Raw genomic sequence first — 20,159 nt, forward strand, 5'->3', positions numbered from 1 at the left:
GGACCAGGGCAGATTTGGGTCCCAGCCTTTAGGGGGCAGATTACCTGCAGCCACCATTGGAGCCTGAGTGAACTTGCCATGGGGACACTTTCACTGCAGGTCGTAGAATTGTCAGGAGCTGAGGAAGACCAGTCTCTGCTAAGGAGGAAGCCCCTAGAAAAAGGGGTATTCTGTTTCCTGCAGTGACATCAAGTCCCATCTCTGTGCCATGGATAGGAAAAGACAGTGCCCTCCTTTGGCTAAATGCAGTGACTACCTTCGTGTCGTCTGCTCTCAGTTGAAGACAGTGCCTGCCTTTGGTGAAATGCCTCGTTAAATGCAATGCCTGATTCAGTATACGGTTAAAAAATAGAGTGTGTCTTAGTTAAATACGGTGGAATACAGGGCTAACCCTGAGTTGGAACAGGTTCTACCCTTATCCAAATCCTCGTACGTTACCCTTAACACACAGCGCCCACAGTTGGTGAAGTATGGTGGCTTCCTTTGCCTACAGAGCTCGTCTACTCTTGCTTAAAAGTAGTCTCTGCCTTGTAAGTCCAGAACCTACCCTCAGTTAAGAACACCCTTCACTTCAATATGGTACCTACCTCACCTACCCGGTTTAAATTCACTACCTCCTAGCTTAGTGTTTCCCCAAGTGCGTCTCCAAGTTGGTCTGGCCACCGCACCCATCCCAAATTAGCCCCGACCTTCGAATCACGCCACCTCACCCTTCCCTAACGCGGTTGGTTCCATCACCAGCCAAGTCTGGCTGCCCGCTACCCCATGCCCCTTTGGCCTCCTTGCCTTCCTCCTGCCCTTGAGCGTACCCGTACAGTCCTGGCGTCCTTGTTGTGGGAATCCTGGGGGCGGGGCGGGGGGTGGTGAAGAAAACACCCAAGAGGCCAGGAGTGGGGTCCCTGTAGATCTCTAAAAGAGCGAGGGGCTGAGGTCTGGGAGGCATGACACCCAGGTCTTGCTGACCGAGAAGACCTCAGGCAAGAAACTCCCTTAACGATCTTCAAGGCCGTTCAGAGCAGAGACATTCACTTGCCCTCTCAGGGAAATGCTTCTGAACCCCTCGCCCCACTGCCCGGACTACACAGACACCTTCCTAAGTGCCCTCTCAGCTAGGCAACTGAGATCCTCCCCACCTTGTCAGACCTTATCTGTCCCATGTCCCGCCCCCTCCCTCTGCTTCCCAGGGGGACTGCTGGTTGATTTGAGCGTCCAGGGCAGGGAAGGTGGGGGCAATGGCCAGAGAGGGCATAAGATCCGGGGCTCAAAAGTACAAGACCGCACACAGCGCAGGAGGGTTGGAGCTTGAGTTTCTTTCCATTCCTCAACACCATCCAGCCTGGGGACAGATGGAACCTGTGTCCTCCCACTCTTACACTGCCACCTCCAGCTGGCCTGAGCTCAGGGCCGGGATTATTGATTGCGTTTATCTGGGAGCTCATGGTCAGAGTCGTGGAGGAAGGCCTGGGTCAGCACTCTCCGGGCATCCTTGACCACCTCGTCTAGAGCTGTGCGGAGCATGTGGTAGATGGTGGCGAAGCTGATGCCGCAGGTGGCCAGGGCGCCTAGGACGGGCACGCCGAGGAGCTCCCGGGTGAAAGCAGAGGCATCCCTGGAGGCCTGGCCCAGTAGCTCCACCACCAGTGCCTCAGTGACCTTGGTCTTCCAGCCCTGCACCGCCGCCAGGATCTCGTGCGGGGGCTGGCCTGTCTGCTCAGCCAGCCTGACGAGGGAGTCCTCGTCGAGGCCGAGGCTGTGGCGGTAGCCCTCCAGGGAGCTGATGAGCACGTACAGGTCACATGCCACATCCCGTACGCCTGGCACGGGGCTCGGGTTGACGCCACAGGCCACCGTGGCCACCAGCCAGATGTGCTGCCGCAGCGAGGCTGCCTTCTTCTCTAGGATGGGCTTCGAGACGTTGGGCACGGCCAGCAGAAACGCGTGCTGCTTGTGACTCTCCAGTTCCTTCACCATCAGCTCCTCCAGCAGGTGGAAGTCGTACTTGCCCAACTCAAACATGGAGAGCAGGAAGACCTTGGGGTCCTTCAGGCCCTCCGCTGCAGAAGGCAAGAGCACCGCTCTGTTCCTGCGCCGGAGCAGGCCATGGCGTGCCGACCGCCGCGGAGGCACAAGCGAGAGTTGGCCCCGGAGCCAGGCTGCCTGAGTTCGGACCTCAGCCTTGCTCCCCACCACCCGTGTGGCCTTGGGCAAGTTACGAAACCAAACAAGGGGATAACTGTACCTGCCTCGTAGGGATGTCGTGAAGGGAGCGCATGAAAACGGCGCCTGGCCCGCGATAAGCCCTTAACGAATGTCAGCTGCCCTCGGCCACAGGTGCCAGCATCCCGTGGGTGCAGAGCTTTTGCACCGCCCTAACTTGGCAAACACACACGCCAGAACGTGCCCTGTTTCCTTAATGCAGGTGATTGGTCTCTGTCACCTGTGACCGGGAAGAGCCAACTCTCAGGAAGTGAATGGCAGCTGTAAGCATTATTTCACCGCGGGGGCCCGGATCAGTCACGCAGCGCGACATTGGACGACCCCTTCTCCCACTGTGGGCCTCAGCTGGGGGAGGAAGGGGAGGGGGCCGGCAAACCCTCCAGAATCCACCCACCTCCAGAGCCTGAACCTCACCCCTCAGCCGCCGCCCACAGTCTTCCCGGATCTGGCGGAGCACTCTCTCCTCGGAGAAGGTGCTGGGGCGCCGGCTCCGCGAGGCGGCAATGTCCACGTCCACCTTGGAGCGGACGAGGTAGAAGCGTTTGCCCCGCTGCAGGATCTCGCAGGCCAGCTGGGCATGGTGGGCGGTGAAGCTGTCTGAGGTGATGATGATGAAGAAGTCGTAACGTTCCAGCAGCACCCGCTGGAGGTATCTACCAGTCCGGAAGCGGGACGTGCCTATGCCCGGCAGGTCCCAGATGACGATGTTGGGGTACTTAGGGTGCGGGTACGGCGTGGGGTCCGCCGTCATTTCCGCCACGCCCGTGCAGGCTGAGTTGGGGTCCTCGTCTCCCAGCCCCCTGATGGCATTGACAAAGGTCGACTTGCCTGAGCCTGTGCCCCCAGTGATGCCAATGTCCAGCCTGGCATTCTCCAGCGAATGAAGTGTGGCCTGCAGCCTGGCGGCCACTGCGGGCAGACCCCCCGCCTCAAAGGCTCCCATCAGAGCACTGGTGTCCCTCCATAGCTCCAGTATCTTGGACTGGCTGAGGCTTGACTGGAAGACTCTGCCCTCCATGGGCTACCTGACGTCCAGGCCTTCGGGATCGATGACCTTTGGCAGGGCAGGGAAGGGAATATTTTCACTCGGGGCCGCCCTCTCTCCTCTACACCCCCCAGCACGCCCAAAGTATCTGAGGCCTTGCCAGCAATCGTACTCAGAGTGCAACCATATGTCAGGTCCCGTGCTAAGTGCTTTATTTCAGTTAACACGTATTCATCACTGCCAGGTTCTCCTCCTGGAGCATCTCATAAAATCCTCATAACAGCCGGAAAAGGAGATTCCCTTACTATCCACATTTGGCACCTAGTGGAGAAATCGTTTGCCCAAGGCCTCCGGCTAGTACATGGAGTGTTGGGAATAGGAATCGGTCCCTCTGATCCTAGAATTTAAATTCTTTTTTTTCTTCAAGATCATTATTTTGTTAAGATTTTAGTTGCAAGTAATCTACACCCAACGTGGGGCTCGAACTCACAACCCTAAGATCAAGAGTCGCACGCTCCACCGACCTAGCCAGCCAGGTGCTCCTAGAATTCAGATTCTTAAATTACTTTTTGTGGCATTTACCATGCACCGGGCACTACAATCAACCATATAGGGCAGTAATTAAGCGCTGGAACCCTCGTCGTCGCTGGTAGAAGTTAGTGTTCATTTAACGTTTACCCGGGGCCAGCCACTGCCCTAACCACATGCGTAATTTCACCAAGTCCCCATTTTACAGAGAGGGAAACCGAGGCTCAGGGAGGTAAAAGTCACTAGATTGTCCAGCCTGCACCAGAGCCAGGACATGGACCGGCTCCCTCTGATCCTTCTGCCATACAGCCCCCGCCACCCTATGCTCACACCGCCAGGGAGTCCCGTGTTCAGGATGGTGTGTGAGGGTGCACAGGTACCGGGATGTGGGCTGTGTTTTTGAGAATAGGTTTGCAATGGACTGTCTATCCTTGTATCTGAGAGTCTGGGATTTCCCTACCATAACCCCTCACACCCTCTTTGGCGCAGAAAAGTCCATGTGAACCCCAGAGTAGTCCCGGCACAGCCAATGGGAAGGCGTCCCAGGAAGAGAAGAATCCTTTGGTTAACCCTCCAGGGGAAAGCCGCCCGTCTTAGTCCGGAATGGTTTTCTAGGCTTAAGGTAATTTGAGGCCCCAAATGAGGCTAGAATCATCATCACCAGATCTGGGAATACCCACAGGCAGTATTTGTGAGCACCTAGGGGTGAGGCCACCTCCCCGCAGGACAGTCCCCGCTTCGCCGCCGGCCTTATACACAGCCTCCGGGGTCTTCTTGTGAATTCCTGGAAACTCGCCTTTCTCCACACCTAAATCCGACCTCATCCATGACCCTTGTTCAAGCCCACAGGAAGCCTAGGGGCAGCCCTTGTCCTGTCCAAAGCCCCTAACCAGGTAGCATGCGAATCTTTTAAACACGTGACGCTTGACTCGGCATGTGAGGTTAGGCTTGTGCGAGGGTGTCAGATTCACTTTTGCATTCCTACCGAAGAGCCAACAGGGAGTAAGGGAGTGCCCGGGGGTTTGGTTTCACAGGGTCCCCTGGGCAGAAACAGATGCCCTCACCCCATCCACGTATTGCACATGCCCTGTGTCACCCACAGCCCATGCAGCTCTCAGGAATCCTACCGCCATCGCCCCCTCTCAGTTCCATGGCCTTTCAGGACAACCCCAGCATCCGTGCACCCACACACCCACGCGGAGACAGCAGGTAACCCCAGTCAGCAGGCTGTTCACAACCTCGGACCCACAGTGTCACACCCCCGGAGACTTACCAAGGCCCCTCCCAATCACACACACACACCAGAAAGCCCGTCACCACACACATTCCCACAAGCCTCCGAAACGACTCATTCTCGGTGGCTGGATTCACCCTCTGCCCCCCCTCCCTGCTTTGGCGGGCAGAGAAAGAGCCCACCAGCCTTACCACCCCAGGCTCCACGCAGAGGCCAGCCCGAGGCCGTGGGACCTCCCTTCCCCCCGCCACCGACACCCACCGTCACTCACTGGCAGCAGGGCTGGCTGGGGATGCTCCGAGCCCCCCACCCTGTTTAGCTGGGTTGCTAGGCACCATTGTACCCAACCTGGGCACTGATTGGCTGCCCCCCCCCTCCAGAGGAGGCCTTTGGGACACTGGGCTTCTCTGAAAGGGACAGGAATGGCAACAAAAATAAGTACCATAGCCAGTCCAGTCCCCACTAAGTCACCCGCACAGGTTGACAGTTGACACAGGTCTTGGGTCCAGGCCGGGACGTCCCGTTGCCCCACAGATCTCCCTTGGCTACCAGGGGACCAGGGAGAGAGATCCCAGCAAGGGGCCCTTGGCCCGCCATCTGGATCTTGAAGCTCTCCCCACCCATCTCCATTCCCCCCCTTGCAGGTCAGTGTATCCCTCTCGGCCTTGGGCGCCCAGGCCTCCTCGGGCCCCTCCAAACCGCCCCTCCCCTGCCCTCCCAAGATGGCAAGCTCTGGCCCCCTCCACGTCCGCCCCTCAGCGACCGCAGTGCTCATTTTCACTACAGCGGCTTCGGTTGGTCGGTTGGTTGGTTTTTGTCAAGGCTTGGTTTGTGGGTGAGGCGAGGGGACAGGGGCCGCGCGGTCACTTGTCTTCCAACAAGTCGCGCTTCTTCCAGCTGTCGAGGATATACTTGAGGAGCAGGCCGAGCTTCCGGCGGGTGGAGAGCGGGGCCTCCTCGCAGGTTCCCTCCCCGGACACCCGCTTTTCCACGCCGTTGTCACCCGCCGCCTCTAGGCTGACCGAAGGCTGGGGCTCGTCCTCCTCCAGGGCCTTGATGCGGACCCGCTGGGCGTCCTCGGCCATCTCATTGAGGCAGCCCTGGAGCATGGTGTAGACGGCACCGAAGCTGATGCCCCCGGCCACCAGCGTCCCGAACACGGGAATGCCCCTCTCGAAGGCACGGGCCACCCGCATGGCGCCGTCGGATGACTGCGAATAGAGCCGCAGGACAGTTTCCGGTGAGACCTCGTTGGCCAGTGGGGACCGGATGACGGAGCGGAGGTCGCCCGCCTGCTTGCCCACCTGCTCGGCCAGCTTGGCCAGAGAGTCGTCATCCAGGCCGAAGCTGCGGTGGTAGCCGCGCAGCGAGCGGATAAGCAGAGCGTCGTCGTAGGCGGCCGCCAGCCCCGGCACGGGCAGGGCCTGGATGACTCCCGACACCAGGGCCGTCTTGAGCACCTGCTCCTGGAGCATGTCTTTCTTCTTCTGCAGCGCCTCCAGCGAGATGTCCGGCAGCGACAGCAGGCCGGCGTGGCGCCGGTGGGCCGGCAAGTCGTGCTCCCAGGTGGACACGAGCAGCGGAAAGTCGTAGCGGGCCGGCGAGAGGTTGGACACGAGGAAGATGCGGGGGTCGGCGACGCCGGCCGCCCGCAGCCGCTCGGCACAGTGGTCTCGGATCTCCTGCAGGACGGTCGCCTCGCTGAAGCCCGAGGGCCGCTGGGTGCGCGTGGCCGCCAGGTCCTCGTCCACCTTGGTGCGCACGAAGTAGAACTTCTTGCCCTGGCGCAGGATCTCGGAGGCCAGGCGGGTCTCCACGGCCCCGCAGCGGCGGGCGGAGACCAGCAGGAAGAAGTCATAGCGGCAGAAGTCCACCTGCTTCAGGTACCTGTCAGCCGGGCAGCCCGGAGAGCCGGCCCCCGGCAGGTCCCACAGGGTCACGTCGGGCAACTGTGGGTGCGGGTAGGGCGAAGGCTGCACGGTGGTCTCCACGACGCCGGTGAGGGCCGCGCCGGGGTCCTCGGCCCCCAGGCCACGGAGGGCGTTGATGAGGGACGACTTGCCGGCGCCCGACTCGCCCGTGACGCCCACCTCCAGGCGAGTGCTATCGGAGGAGGCCAGCAGCTCCCGGAGGCGAGAGGCTGCCTGGGGGATGTCGCCCGACTCGAAGGCGGTGCGCAGGGCCTCCAGCTCTTCCTTGGCCATGAGGATGGTGGTCTCCTCCTCCCCGGGCACCGCGGGCAACCTCGAAGTCGCCATGGTGACCAGCGGCTCAGAGGGTGCGGGGATGGGGGGAGAGTCACGGGGGCGCGTGGTCCTCGGTGTCTGCGGGGGTAGAAGGGAGCACTTGGCTTCTCCTGGGCCTTGGCACAGGGCAGGGAGAGAGAGAGAGAGAGAGAGAGAGACGAAGGTATAAGGGAAGTCCCTCTGGCACCTCACAGCCCTCCCCTTCTCAAAAACCTGGGGTACGTTTTTGACACGAGGCAGGGCGGTCTGGAGTCTCACGGGCCCAGGCTCACATCCCATCCCTGCCACTAACTTGCTGTGTGACCTGGGGCAGGATAAGGTGGCTCTCTGAGCCTGCTTCTCCGCGTAAAGGGCACAGTGACTGACCTACCTCCTGAGGTGCTCAGGACCCTTCAAAGGTAACCTAAGAGCAGGAACAGTGTGACAGCAGCTCGGGACCCACGCAGCCACATGGGGCCCCAGGCTTAGAAGGCCCGGCTCTTGGCTTAATACTCTGCTGACACTGACCGAGATTAATGATATTTGAACCAGGGGCCCTGTGTTTTCATTTTGCACTGGGCCCCGCAAATTTTGCGGGGCTGAAGCCCAGCACCCGGGCCCGGGCAGGGAGCGCTGTTGGGAGCAGCCGGAAGGGGTGGTGAAGGGGTCCCAGACCCTGGAGCCAGACCCGGAGTCAAATCCTGGCTCCCCACATACGCGCTGAGTGATGCAGGGCAGGTGACTTGAAACTGCCTGCCTTACTCCCCTCATCCGTAAGAGGAGGCTGTGACTATGATAATAGCAAACCACCTCCTTGGGTTGTTGAGAATTAAGCGAGTTGATACATATAAAGTCCTTGAAATAGTGTCTGGCACAGAGCAGACAGTCTGTTATCAGCAGCAACTCCATGATTATCATGATTAATATTCCTAGCTGTGTGACGTTGAGCAATACCCTGCCCTCTCTGAGCCTCAGGGGGCAGCAACCGCACCATAGAAGATAACCTTGCCACCTCATGGGGCTGCTGTGACGATCGATCGATCGTGAGCCCAGGTATCTAGCCCTGGGCCAGCGTTCTTGGGTTCAGCTGGTGGGAGAAGCCTGCCGTGGGCGAATGCCCAGATGCTGGGAGTCATTCTCATCGAACACCCCGCCCCGCCCTGGTTGCTAAGCTAAGTTCACGCTAGGGATCGCCGTCCCCATCAGACAGAGAGGGACCGAGGCTCGGACTACACAAGTGATGTCCCCAGCCAGGACTCAAACCCAGGTCCCTGGGCTCCCTCATGCCTCCGAAGGGCCCCCTCTGTCTTCAGCCACACGTCTTTGCCTCCCTGCCTGTCTTCTGGGCTGTCCCTGTCCACCCCCCACATTGTTCCCACCAGGTCCTACCCACACCCCTGCCACCCGGTGTAGGCATTTCCCCCACGCTATGCCCGCTGCCCCTGCACCCTGTCCCCCTAAGTAAGGGACAGGAGAGCAAATGCTGGGGCAGGTCCCAGTGGCCAGGACCAGAGAGGAGGGTGGCCCCTGGGGTGGGACTAGGGCTGACAGAGCTGGTGTTGGGCCTGGAAACCCCTTCCTCCCTTCCCCCACAGAGTCCAGCCAGAGAGCCCTGCCCTCAGGGGACTCACCTGCCCTGCAGGCTCTCCCTGTCCCCTCACACTCTCCCCGCTGGTGGGGTCTCCTCCCCTGTTAGCCCAAGGTCAGACCTGTTGCTAGGACCCATTATAATAGCAAGCAGCAGCTCATTGGCCAGCCAACCCTAGTGCAATAATGCGGCGACAGTGATGTCAGAGGGCGGGGTCCCCATCCCCTGGCTGCTGCTGGGGCCCCCTTCTCGGTCACACTGGGCCCTCAGTCCCCCACAAGGGACCCAGAGAGCTCTCTCTAACACCAACAGGCTCACAGCCCATCCGCTGTCTCCATCACCCTCAGCACAAGGTCCCAGCTCCGCAGCCTGAGCCTGTTCACCGCCCGCCCTCTGTTTCTTCTCCTTCCAGGGGGCTGTTTCCCAAACATGTCATTCATCATTCGTGTGCCCTTCTCGGCACCATCCAGTCACCTGCCACCCTGAGATGTGTCGCACACGCTCTGAGCGTGCTGGTTTAGCTTCGCCAGCGCTGGCCGCGGGGAGAGGCCAGGTCTGAAACCACCCACACGGTCACGGCCACGGCCACGGTCACAGTCACGGTCACAGCATGCCTCTGCCTGGCCCTGGCCGGATCTGGCGCCCACAAGCTGCGGTGCAGTGCCACACCCCCATTCAGTATCTGGTATTCAGGCCCCTGGGCTCGGCCTCTGCCTCCCCAGAGCTTTACTGTCCTCTCCTGTGCCCAGCACAGCCCATCCTTCAAATCCCAGCTCAGTGCCAACTCCGTGTGAGGCCGTGGTCCTCTCTGCCCTCTCCCTCCCCTGCTTCCTCACGACCACCCACCGCCCAAGATGGCAGCAGTGTGACAAACCAGGAGGCCAAAGTGGAGAGTGATGTGAATGAGAAGAGAGGCTGAGGCAAAGGCCCCCAAGACGGGGAGAGTCGGGGTGTGGAAGGAGACCCCCCAGGAAAAAATCGGAGGGAAAGTCCGGCAAGAAGACAGAAGGGAGGAGACACCATGTCAGAGAGAACCAAGGAAACACAGGTTACAGAGAGGAGGAAACACACAGACACAGGGAAGGGGCTGAAGGTCTAGAGACCAAGACGCCCTGAACCCCAGCCACCGGGGGACACCCCGCTCCCCCAAACTCCAGCCTCCATCTCTGCAGCATCCAAGCGTGTGCACACACACACACACACACACACACACCCAGCTCTCAAGTCCTTTTAGGACCATGTCCACCCCATCTACCCCCCAAGCCTCTTCTCCGCCCAGGCCTAGTTCCACGGGCCCTCCCTTCCCCCATTTCCTGGGGTGTCCCCAGAGGCCCCTCCTACCCAAGGATGGATCTGAAGGTCGGTTCTGGAAAGGAACCTGGGGAAACAACTTCAGGAGGAGACGGATGTCCGGTAAGGGACTAGACCAGCTCAAGGCCACACCAAGAGTCAAGGAAAGAATGGTCTGGAGCACCCGGGGGGCTCAGTCAGTTAAGCTTCCAACTTTAGCTCAGGTCATGATCTCACGGTTCATGAGTTCGAGCCCCGCATCGAACTCTCTGCTGACAGCTTAGCGCCTGGAGCCTGCTTCAGATTCTGTGTCTCCCTCTCTCTCTGCCCCTCCCCCACCCATGCTCTGTCTCTCTCTCTTTCTCTCTCTCTCTCTCTCTCTCTCTCAAAAATAAGTAAACATTTAAAAAATTATTTAGAAAAAAAGGAAAGAATGGTTTGCCAACCACACAGTCCAGAATTCTTCAGCCACAGAAAGAAAGAGAAATGCAGACCACTGGCTGATGGACTCACTCACACCCTCGGTGACTGACAGAAGAACCCAGAGACCCGGAGATTAAAAAGTATTTTCAGACAAGGGAGCCTGGGTGGCTCAGTCAGTTAAGCATCTGACTCTTGACCTCGGCTCAGGTCGTGATCTCATAGTTCGTGAGTTCGAGCCCTGAGTCCGGCTCTGCGTTGACAGTGAGGATCCTGCTTGGGATTCTCTCTCTCCTTCTCTCTGCCCACTCCCCCCCCCCCCACCGCCCTCCAGATAAATGAGCAAACTTCAAAAATATCTTTTCAGACATTCCCAGACACCAGACACACAGACCCGGACCCCTCCCCTAGAGTCACAGACCTGCACCCCCGGCCTAAGAAGGAAAGCAGAGACACAGACTCTCAAATTACAGAAAAGCTAAACTTGCAAATGCAAGGTTCAGCCGACTCACGTTCAGGCACACACAGACCCGCAGACCGGGAGAGACAACCGCACGCAGACCACGCACACAGGTCGCGTCCCCGAAGCCCGCGTCACCATCCATGACCGTCATTCATGCGGCCCCTGCTCCTGATCCGGGGAGCCCAGCCAGAGTGTGGCAGACCCAGGCTCTGCCCTCAGGGGCTCACAGGCCCATGCGGGAGTCACATCCACCCACAGACAGTGAGGACCCAGGCCCAGGATGGGGGACCCTGGAGGGCCGTGGGAACACAAAGGGGATACCTGACCCAGCCTGGGAGTCAGGGAGGGCTTCCTGGAAGAGAAGGCACCTGAGCTGAGAGGTGGGAGCCTGATAGCCTGCTAGGAAGTTGCATCCCAGGCCACAGGACCGGCCCTGCGCAAGGACCCTGAATTGGCAGAGGGCTCTCATTCACCCAGGAATTCACGCAGTCTGTTACTTGGTCATTCCACGACCATTTGCTTAGACCTAACCCTCGGCCAGTCCCGGGACTGGTCCACAGGTGTGAAGGACACTTCACAGGCTGTTGGAGGAGGCTGACGTGATCACACACAAGGCAGAGTGTTTTCACTTAGTGTTTACAAAGTTCCAGGCGCTGTGTGAAACCCGTCGGATGAAGCAGCTCATTTCACTGGGACCAGTATTCTGTTCTCCCCCCCCCACCCCCGCCACATCCTCTGACAGACATAAACCCCAGGAGCTGAGGTTGGAGGAGAGAGGAAGACAGACACAAACGAGATGAACACATTCATGCATTCGCTCTTTCCACGGGTCCCCTAGATGATCAGACCTAAGGTGCCCCTAGTTGTCACAGGCACCATTTTCTGTCTCACCAACGAGGGGAAAATTTGCTGCCGATACAAGCATCACACGGCATTTCCGTAGGTCTTAAAATTTTTATTCCACGCTTACTCTTTGTAGGCATACTTAGGAAATACAGATTTTTGTACCGCGTGTCCCTCACGTGCATCGCTTGTGCGTGAGAAACAGAGTGGCTAAGTTGTCCTCCTAACCGCAGAGTCTGACCCCGGGATGGCTGACAGTGACGGTAAGGTGCCATCCGCGACTCTTCCGGGTGTCAACATTGCTAAAACGTGGGGGCGGGGGGAGTACCCCTGAGAATCAGTGAAGGGGGTTCCTGAGTGTCCATTCTGTGCCTGCCAGGCTGGGAACACACCAATGACAGACACAGTCCTTTCCTACGGGGAGGCATATGCCTACTGTGTGCCAAGGACCCAGTAGGTTCGATGTTCAGAACCCAGCAGTGACCAAAGACAGCTCCGGCCTTGTCCCCATGGGACTCAGAATCCATGAGGGACACAGACCCCTCTCCTGACGGTGACGACCCGCAGCGGGCAGAGTAGGGAAGGAGTTGCCCAGACAAGTGTGAGAGCCAAGGGGGTGACTGACCCAGCTCGAGGTGGGGAGGTGTCAGGGAAGGCTTTCTGGGGAAAGTTCACTCACTATACACACACACTTCCTGAACACCTGAAGCACTTCCCGAGGGATGTCCACGCATGTGGCCTTCACCTTCTCTCCATTCGCCACGAACCCGAGGAAACCTGAAGTTAGTCCCCAGGGATTCATTCATTCATTCAAATACACACTGGCTAGATACAGCGGTAGGAACTGACACACAGATGGCCCTTGCCCTCATGGAGCTTATATTTTGTGAGCGATGAAAGATAATAAACGAAAATAAGATCGTGTCAAATAGTATGAAGGAAAAAAAATAAAAACAAGAAAGCGAGTTGTAAGGTTGGTGGATTGCCTGTCGCGGTGGCCACCAACAATTTCTCCCGTCCCTGGAGGCACATGCCCCTCTTCCCACCAAGAGCGGGAGTCTCTGTCCTCTCCCCTTGAACCTGGGCTGGCCTCATGACTTGCTCTGATCAATGGTATGTAGCACAAGGGACATTCTAGAACTTCCAAGCTCAGGCCTTAAGAGGGGGCAACTTCTGCTTTCCCCTTCTCAGAGCCCGAGCTACCATGGTGAGGTCCTGCTGGAGAGACCCCCGTGGAGATGAGCCTGAAGCCACCTTAGGACCTCAAGCCCTAACTGACCTCCAGCTGACTGCAGCCACGAGAGCGACCCCAGCTCCACGGGAGCAGAAGAAACAGCTGAGCTCAGCCAACGCACGGACCTGTGGGAAATAATAAAGCATTGTGTTTTTTTAAAATATTTTTTAATATTTTGAGAGACAGACGGATGGAGAGCAAGCAGGGGAGGGGCAGAGAGAAGGGGGGAGACACAGAATCCGAAGCTGAGCTGTCAGCACAGAGCCCGGGGCAGGGCTCGAACTCACAAGCCATGAGATCCTGACCTGAGCCGAAGTCGGACGCTTAACCAACTGAGCCACCTAGGCGCCCCAATTAGGGCTTCTTTAACATGATCATTTGGTCAAGAGAAACTGTCAAGCATGAAAATTCTCTCAGTTGAAAAGGCGATAAGCCGAGACGCAGGTTTTGAAAATATTGTTGATGGGTTCCTTTCCATCAAAGCCAGGGGTGCCCGTTTTCCCAGCACCAACATGGCTCAGCACAGGTGCTGGTCTTTATTTAAAATTTTGGATGGGGCGCCTGGGTGGCGCAGTCGGTTAAGCGTCCGACTTCAGCCAGGTCACGATCTCGCGGTCCGTGAGTTCGAGCCCCGCGTCGGGCTCTGGGCTGATGGCTCGGAGCCTGGAGCCTGTTTCCGATTCTGTGTCTCCCTCTCTCTCTGCCCCTCCCCCGTTCATGCTCTGTCTCTCTCTGTCCCAAAAATAAATAAAAAACGTTGAAAAAAAAAAATTAAAAAAAAAAAAAAATTTTGGTATCTTGTTCATCGAAATATCATGGATTTTTTGCTATTTTTTGAAAAAAGTATTACATTACAATATCATTTATCTCGCTAATTGAGTTTTTTGACACTCCCTTAAATTTTGCACCCAAGGCCAGTGTCTCACTTGTTGGCTTTAGTCCTGGCCCTAGTTCTGACCAAACTGTGTCACTCAGTGCAGTAACTGCCTCATCCCTGGCCTCCTCTCATGACCCCCCCCCCCCAGGAGGCCTTTGACGTCCTCCCGGGTAATGGGTGTGTACATCCTCACTGTGGTCTATCATGAGATCTGGGCCCTGACTGCCTCACAGACCTCATCTCCTAGAACTCTCTCCTTGCTCACTCTGCTCCAGCCACACCAGCCACCGTGATTCTCCCTCAGACACGTTAGACTCAGTTCTGCCTCAGGACCTTTGCCCTTCCATGCCCTCTTCCCTGTGATGTCTCCATGGTTTGTTTCCTTACTTCACTCAGACCTCTGCTCAAATACAATGTCACTTTCTCAGACAGGCCTTACCAGACCACTCTGTCAAAAATAGCACACTCCCTCCCCCAAATCACTTGGCCATTTAGTGGCCTAAAACATGGCTTTATGGGGCACCTGGGTGACTCAGTCGGTTAAGCGTCCGACTTCGGCTCAGGTCAGGATCTTGCCGTCTGTGAGTTCAAGCCCTACATCAGGCTCTGGGCTGACAGCTCAGAGCCTGGAGCCTGCTCCGGATTCTGAGTCTCCCTCTCTCTCTCTCTCTCTTTCCCTCCCCCACTTGCGCTCTGTCTCTCTGTGTCTCTCAAAAATAAATAAATGTTAAAAAAAAATTTTTTTTAATAAATAAATAAGTTTTAATTGACTTACAGTGAAATAAAATTATGTTAAATTCTGTCTTGGTAGAAATACGTTAAAAATATCATGAGTTTTAATATACTCCGTTTATATTTTTTCAATATTTGTTTCAACTACTTTAGTGTTCTGGAAAAATAATGACCATTAAAAAAGAACCCAAAGCAAGTATACAGGGCCTTTTTCATCAGGCTCCGATATGGCTCAGCACAGCATTGGTCGGAAGCCGAGAGATAGGGCAGGGCTGTTTCTTGAAGGTGGTAGGCAAAGGGGGAGGGCTGGGAAGTCAAGGTCTGTTTGCAGGAGAGAATCAGGTGGCCCTCATGAGGTCAGGCTAAAGAAGAAACACTTGAGGCCAGGCTGACAACACCCATTAATGAATTAAATACATTCGTTCCCTCCGGCCCACATCCCTTCTCCTGAAAATCTATCTCCTAGACGTTTGAGGGCTGAAGTGATTTAACTGACTGCTTCTTGGAGTCTGTCGGGGAGAAGGGATGTCCAGGAGACTTCACCTGGGTAAATGTGACACCAAGAAAGGCAGGGGAAGATGCTCCTTGAATTCCCACCCCTCCCCTATTCACCGTGTCTTTTCATTTTTAACTTTTTATTCCATTTCATTATATATTTTAGAATTGTCTTTCAATGCATTGAAGGGATATATCATCCAAACTTTTAAAATGCATCTGACATTTTTTAGGGGCACCTGGGTGGCTCAATCTGTTAGTGTCCACCTCTTGGTTTCAGCTGAGGTCATGATCTCATGGTTCATGAGTTCCAGCCCCACATCAGGCTCTCTGCTGTCAGCACAGAACCCGCTTCAGATCCTCTGTCCTCCTCTCTCTCTCTGCCTGCCCCCCTCCCCCCGCCACTCTCTTTCTTTTGTGGAGAGGAAGGGCAGAGACAGAAAATCCCAAGCAGACTCTACACTGCCTGCCAGAGCAGAGCCCGACCCAGGGCTCGAACCCACAAACCATGAGATCATGACCTGAGCCAAAACCAAGAGTCAGACTCAACCAACTGAGCTACCCAGGCGCCCCAAATAATAGCCTTTAACTATTATCACTGGGGAGGGGGAGCGCCCTTTGGGTCACACAGCGCGGATGTGTGTTTGGCCCCAAGAGCTCCTTTCTTCCTGCTACCCAGTACGGCCTCCTGTCTAGAGGATGTCTGCTCTAAGGCGCAGATGCAGAGAAACGTGGGGGGGGGGGGCGAGGAAGGAAGACGATGTTTCTGTGAGATTGGAGGCCCAGGGAATGGGGCCAGGATATGACCCACCTCGGCTGAACTGGGAGCCTACAGAGGTGCTCAGGAAATGCTTATCTGATGACCATGACCCTGGAGTCGGTGGGGAGGGTGGGTGGGGGTGGGGGAGGGGTGGCTAGCCAGGCCGAGAGTTTAATTCTATTGTACATTCCTGATTTCCCCTACGGGCACCAATGTGAGTATATTACTCAAGTTTTTTTTTAATGTGTTTCAAATTACTTAGAACATACAAAAACAAATAGAGTATAAGGAGCATCTCTTAGCGCTCAGTGGACAAAAAGCATCCAAACAGCTACAATCCCCAGCAGCCCCTTCCCTGACCACACGCCTTTCACTCCTCTTTCCTCTCCTGAGACAAGCGCTACCTTGAACACGGTAGCGTTTTTCCTTTACAACTTTTTCCTTTAAAAAAATTTTTTTTTTTTTTAATGTTTATTTATTTTTGAGAGAGACAGAGCATGAGTGGTGGAGGACGGAGAGAGAGGGAGACACAGACTCCGAAGCGGGCTCCAGGCTCTGTGCCGACAGCTCAGCCCCCGACGCGGGGCTCGAACTCACAAACCGAACTCACAAACCATGAGACCATGACCTGAGCCGAAGTTAGACACTTAACCGACTGAGCCACCCTGGCGTCCCAGAACATGACACCTGTAATTTTGCTACAAATGTCCACGCTTTGAATTTTTTCCCTTTTCCTTTTCTCTGTTCTCCCCCTTTCTTCCCCGTAGACTCTCCCCACAGACCTCCCCCTTCCCCGGGATTTCATGGTAAGAGCCTCACGGAGCTCCTTCTGTTATTCCCCAAAGTCAAATATTCCCCATATAGACATTGTATAAATAAATACATATAAATACATACATATGCACACGTTGATACCAGATATCAGTGTATGTGTACATACATACACACACGTACATGTGTATTGTGATATATAAGGGGGTTTTTTGACATGGGAGGGAGGGGTGGCTGGATGGCTCAGTCGGTTAAGCATCTGACTCTTGGTTTTGGCTTAGGTCATGATCTCACAGTTTCACGAGTTCAAGCCCCAGGCCGGGCTCTGTGCTGACCCCGCAAGCCTGCTTGGGATTCTCTCTCTCTCTGCCCCTCCCGCCCCCTCTCAAAATAAATACTCATTTTTTTAAAAGGCTATTATTTACTCATATTGAACTCTGACTTCTGTGCACGTATGGTCGTCACCCAAGGTCACAAAACTAGTAGCCGGCAAAGCCGATGTTTGAACCCGGACAGACTGGTACCGGAGTCCACACTCTTGACCGCCGTCTCTCTCTTTGCTGTGACTCTCGTCTGCACATGGAAGGAGGCACTTCTGATATGATTTCTCTGTGAGGACTTGAGAAGAATACCACAGCCCCGCGGGGGCGAGGGGGGGATCTCCCCTGGAGGCCGAGGACATTCCGGGGTCCTTTGCTAATGGATGGAGGCAGGTCAGGGAAGCTCTCGGCTGCTCTATTCTAGTCCATTCTCTCTCCCAGGAAGGACACGTAATGCAGAGGTTATGCGTGCAGGCTCTGAGGCCCGCTGAAGTATTTCTGGGTGAAATGTGATGTCTGGGATTTGTTTTAGAACTACTCAGCACAAAGCAGAAGGAAGGGAGGAGGGGGGAGGAGGAAGGAAGGGGGGGGGAAGAAGAGAAGACAGATGGAGGGAAGAGGAGGAAAGGAAGATATGGAGGAGAGGAGGGAGGGAGGGAAGGAGGAAGAGGAAGGGAAAGAAGAGATAATTGGCAGAATGTGGATAATTTTTGACACAGGGGCTGTGGAGGCAGGGGGGTAGATACTTGAAGGTTCATTATACTATTTCCTCTATTTTTGTGTGTGTGTTGGTGTTTCCCCAGTGTTTAACGGGGGAAAAGTTCATCCTCTAGAGTCAGGCAGATGTGGGTTAAAATCCCACAGCTGCCACTTACTAGCCGTCCTTCCTTTCTCCTGCGAGCCTCAGTTTCCTCTTTTACACAATATGGGTAAATAATAGGACAGCTGTCATGATGATTAACACCCTAGGAGACGACTGCTTCCAGCTTTTGAAAGTTTAGGACATGCCAAGCCTTATGCTTTGCACACCTTATGACAATGGGAGGTCAAACTATTTCTTTTAAGTTTATTTATTCATTTTGATTTTTTGTGTGTTTATTTATTTTTGAGAGAGAGAGAGAGAGAGAGAGAGAGAGAGAGAGAGACAGGGCACGAGTGGGGGAGGGGCAGAGAGAGAGAAAGACATAGAATCTGAAGCAGGTTCCAGGCTCTGAGCTGTTGGCACAGAGACCGATGTGGGGCTTGAACCCACAAACTGTGAGATCATGACCTGAGCCGAAGTGGGAAGCTTAACCAACTGAGTCACCCAGTTGCACCTATTTATTCATTTTGAGAGAGAGAGAGAGAGAGAGAGAGAGAGAGAGAGAGAATGAATGGGGGAGAGGCAGAGAGAGAGAGAGAGAGAGAGAGAGAGAGAGAATCCCAAGCAGGCTAGGAGCCCCACGTGGGGCTCGAACCCACGATTCATGAGATCATGACCTAAGCCGAAACCAAGAGTCAGAAGCTTAAGTGACTTAGCCATCCAGGCACCCCGGGAGGTCAACCTACTAATATCTCCCTATGCCAAATGGGAACATGAAGCTCAGAGAGGTTACGAGACTTTTCCAAGGTCGCACCACAGAGAACTTGCAAAGTTACCCTACGAACCCGGGTCTGAGTCCAGAGATCTTAACCACTACCCCATCTAGGGCAGCGGTTTGGGTTCCCTAGACGTGGGAACTCTGGCCCCACATGGGGCCTTCAGTTCCCTTTGTGATCTCTATACTAATCAGAATGGGCCAGATGATGCCACAGCAACAAACAGCCCGACCTCTTGGTGGCTTGCGACAGCACCACAGTTTACTTCCCGTTCTCGCGGCATGTCACCTGCGGGTAGGGCTGATGGATCCTGTCTGGCACCTTGCAGACGTCATGGCGGACAGAACAGGCTCTTACTCAAGCTTCCGCCCAGAACCGACTCATGATGCTGCTTCTGCCCTCAACTTCAGAGTCCCTACAAGGACGTCCCCATCCTGCAACACTGGGCCTGGTGACACTTCAGTCCACGGGAATCATGAGTCAGTAGCCACAGATGAGTCCAGCTTCTTGATGCGTGACCTGGAGGCTGGAGACTCAGAGGTCTCTGTCCCTCATCTGCAGAATGACCGTCTATAATGCCTACATCATAGGGTATTAAATAAGATAAATGATATGAAACAGCCAACATGGTCTCACTACAAACAGTACTTCCTTTTTCCTCCCAACACTGTTAGCCACTGAATGTTTGTGTCCCCGCCCCTCCGCCACCCAAATTCATATGGTGACGCCCTAGCCCCACAATGTGATGGTATTTGGAAGTGGAGCCTCGGAGATAATTAGTGTCCTTGCAGGAAAGGAGGAAAGACCAGAACGGGCTCCCTGTCTCTGCCATGCGAGGACAAAGTGAGAAAAGGGTCGGTCTGGAAACCAGGAGGAGGGGGCCTCACCGAAGCCCAACCACACTGAGCCCCTGCCCTCCAGAATTGTGAGCAAATGTGTGTCGTGTAAGCCGCCGAGTCTGTGGTGTTTGGTTACGGCAGCCTAAGCTAAGCTAAGCAGCATTTTAACAACTCCCATTCGCCGAACGCTTATTATCTGCTAAGTACTATCTGTAGACATTCCCTTTCCCAGGAGCAATGACTACTCCCATTTTACAGATGAGGAAACTGGGGCTGAGACAGAGGAAGGGACCTGCCCAACGTCATTGTTATTTGCCTGTGGCCCCTTAGCGTCCCTCAGTGTCCACCCCTCTCTGCCCTGTAATGCTGAGGCTGGGAGTTTGAAAACTACATTTCCCAGGCTCCTTTGCCACCTGACTTCTGCAAACAGGAAGCACTCCAGGTCAGGGGGTAAAACGGGCCTTCCCCCACCCCTGCTTCTGGCAGCATCCATGGATCTGGCTGTGATGCCTCCTGTGTGGCCCCAGCCCTGGCCACACAGCACCCCCCCCCCCCCCACCATCCGTGGTTCCGGGACAAGCCGCCCGCAGTACAGCAGCAAGGGGGCTCCTCACTTGTGCTAAGACCACCTGCTCCCTTTGGCTTCCCCAGCCCTGGACGTGGGAGCTGCTTCCTGCATTTGCTAGTCTCTGGGGCGCTTCCTATGGAAATTGCAATTCTCAAAGAAAAAAAAAAAAAAAAAAAAAGACCACGCCAGTAT

General features: G+C 55.5%; 2 protein-coding genes and 1 long non-coding RNA gene across 3 annotated transcripts; 1 reads left to right on the forward strand and 2 right to left on the reverse strand.

The window, feature by feature from the left end:
* Positions 1-1,290: 1,290 nt before the first annotated feature.
* On the reverse strand, positions 1,291-3,235 carry LOC131500253 (interferon-inducible GTPase 5-like). Its single transcript, XM_058709169.1, has 2 exons — positions 2,632-3,235; positions 1,291-2,054 (listed from the first exon to the last, which is right to left on the reverse strand). The coding sequence occupies exons 1-2, from the start codon at positions 3,233-3,235 to the stop codon at positions 1,411-1,413; spliced, it is 1,248 nt and encodes a 415-aa protein (XP_058565152.1). The 3' UTR covers positions 1,291-1,410.
* A 2,527-nt stretch (positions 3,236-5,762) lies between these two features.
* IRGC (immunity related GTPase cinema) lies at positions 5,763-8,926 on the reverse strand. Its single transcript, XM_058709166.1, has 2 exons — positions 8,821-8,926; positions 5,763-7,326 (listed from the first exon to the last, which is right to left on the reverse strand). Exon 2 carries the CDS (start codon positions 7,220-7,222, stop codon positions 5,828-5,830), a length of 1,395 nt encoding a protein of 464 aa, XP_058565149.1. The 5' UTR covers positions 7,223-7,326; positions 8,821-8,926; the 3' UTR covers positions 5,763-5,827.
* An 83-nt stretch (positions 8,927-9,009) lies between these two features.
* On the forward strand, positions 9,010-13,267 carry LOC131500255 (uncharacterized). The gene is made up of 3 exons (XR_009256203.1): positions 9,010-10,190; positions 11,930-12,056; positions 12,985-13,267. It is a non-coding gene; the product is annotated as an uncharacterized LOC131500255 (long non-coding RNA).
* Positions 13,268-20,159: the final 6,892 nt, after the last annotated feature.

This window comes from Neofelis nebulosa, chromosome 17 (genome assembly GCF_028018385.1).
Source record: "Neofelis nebulosa isolate mNeoNeb1 chromosome 17, mNeoNeb1.pri, whole genome shotgun sequence".
Classification (NCBI taxonomy): Eukaryota; Metazoa; Chordata; class Mammalia; order Carnivora; family Felidae; genus Neofelis; species Neofelis nebulosa.

Coding starts and splice junctions, on each gene's coding strand:
- LOC131500253 (XM_058709169.1), bottom strand. CDS start 3,235: ATGGAGGGCAGAGTCTTCCAGTCAAGCCTCAGCCAGTCCAAGATACTG. Junction 2,055..2,631: donor CTGTGGGCGGCGGCTGAGGG/GTGAGGTTCAGG, acceptor TGCCTTCTGCAG/CGGAGGGCCTGAAGGACCCC.
- IRGC (XM_058709166.1), bottom strand. CDS start 7,222: ATGGCGACTTCGAGGTTGCCCGCGGTGCCCGGGGAGGAGGAGACCACC.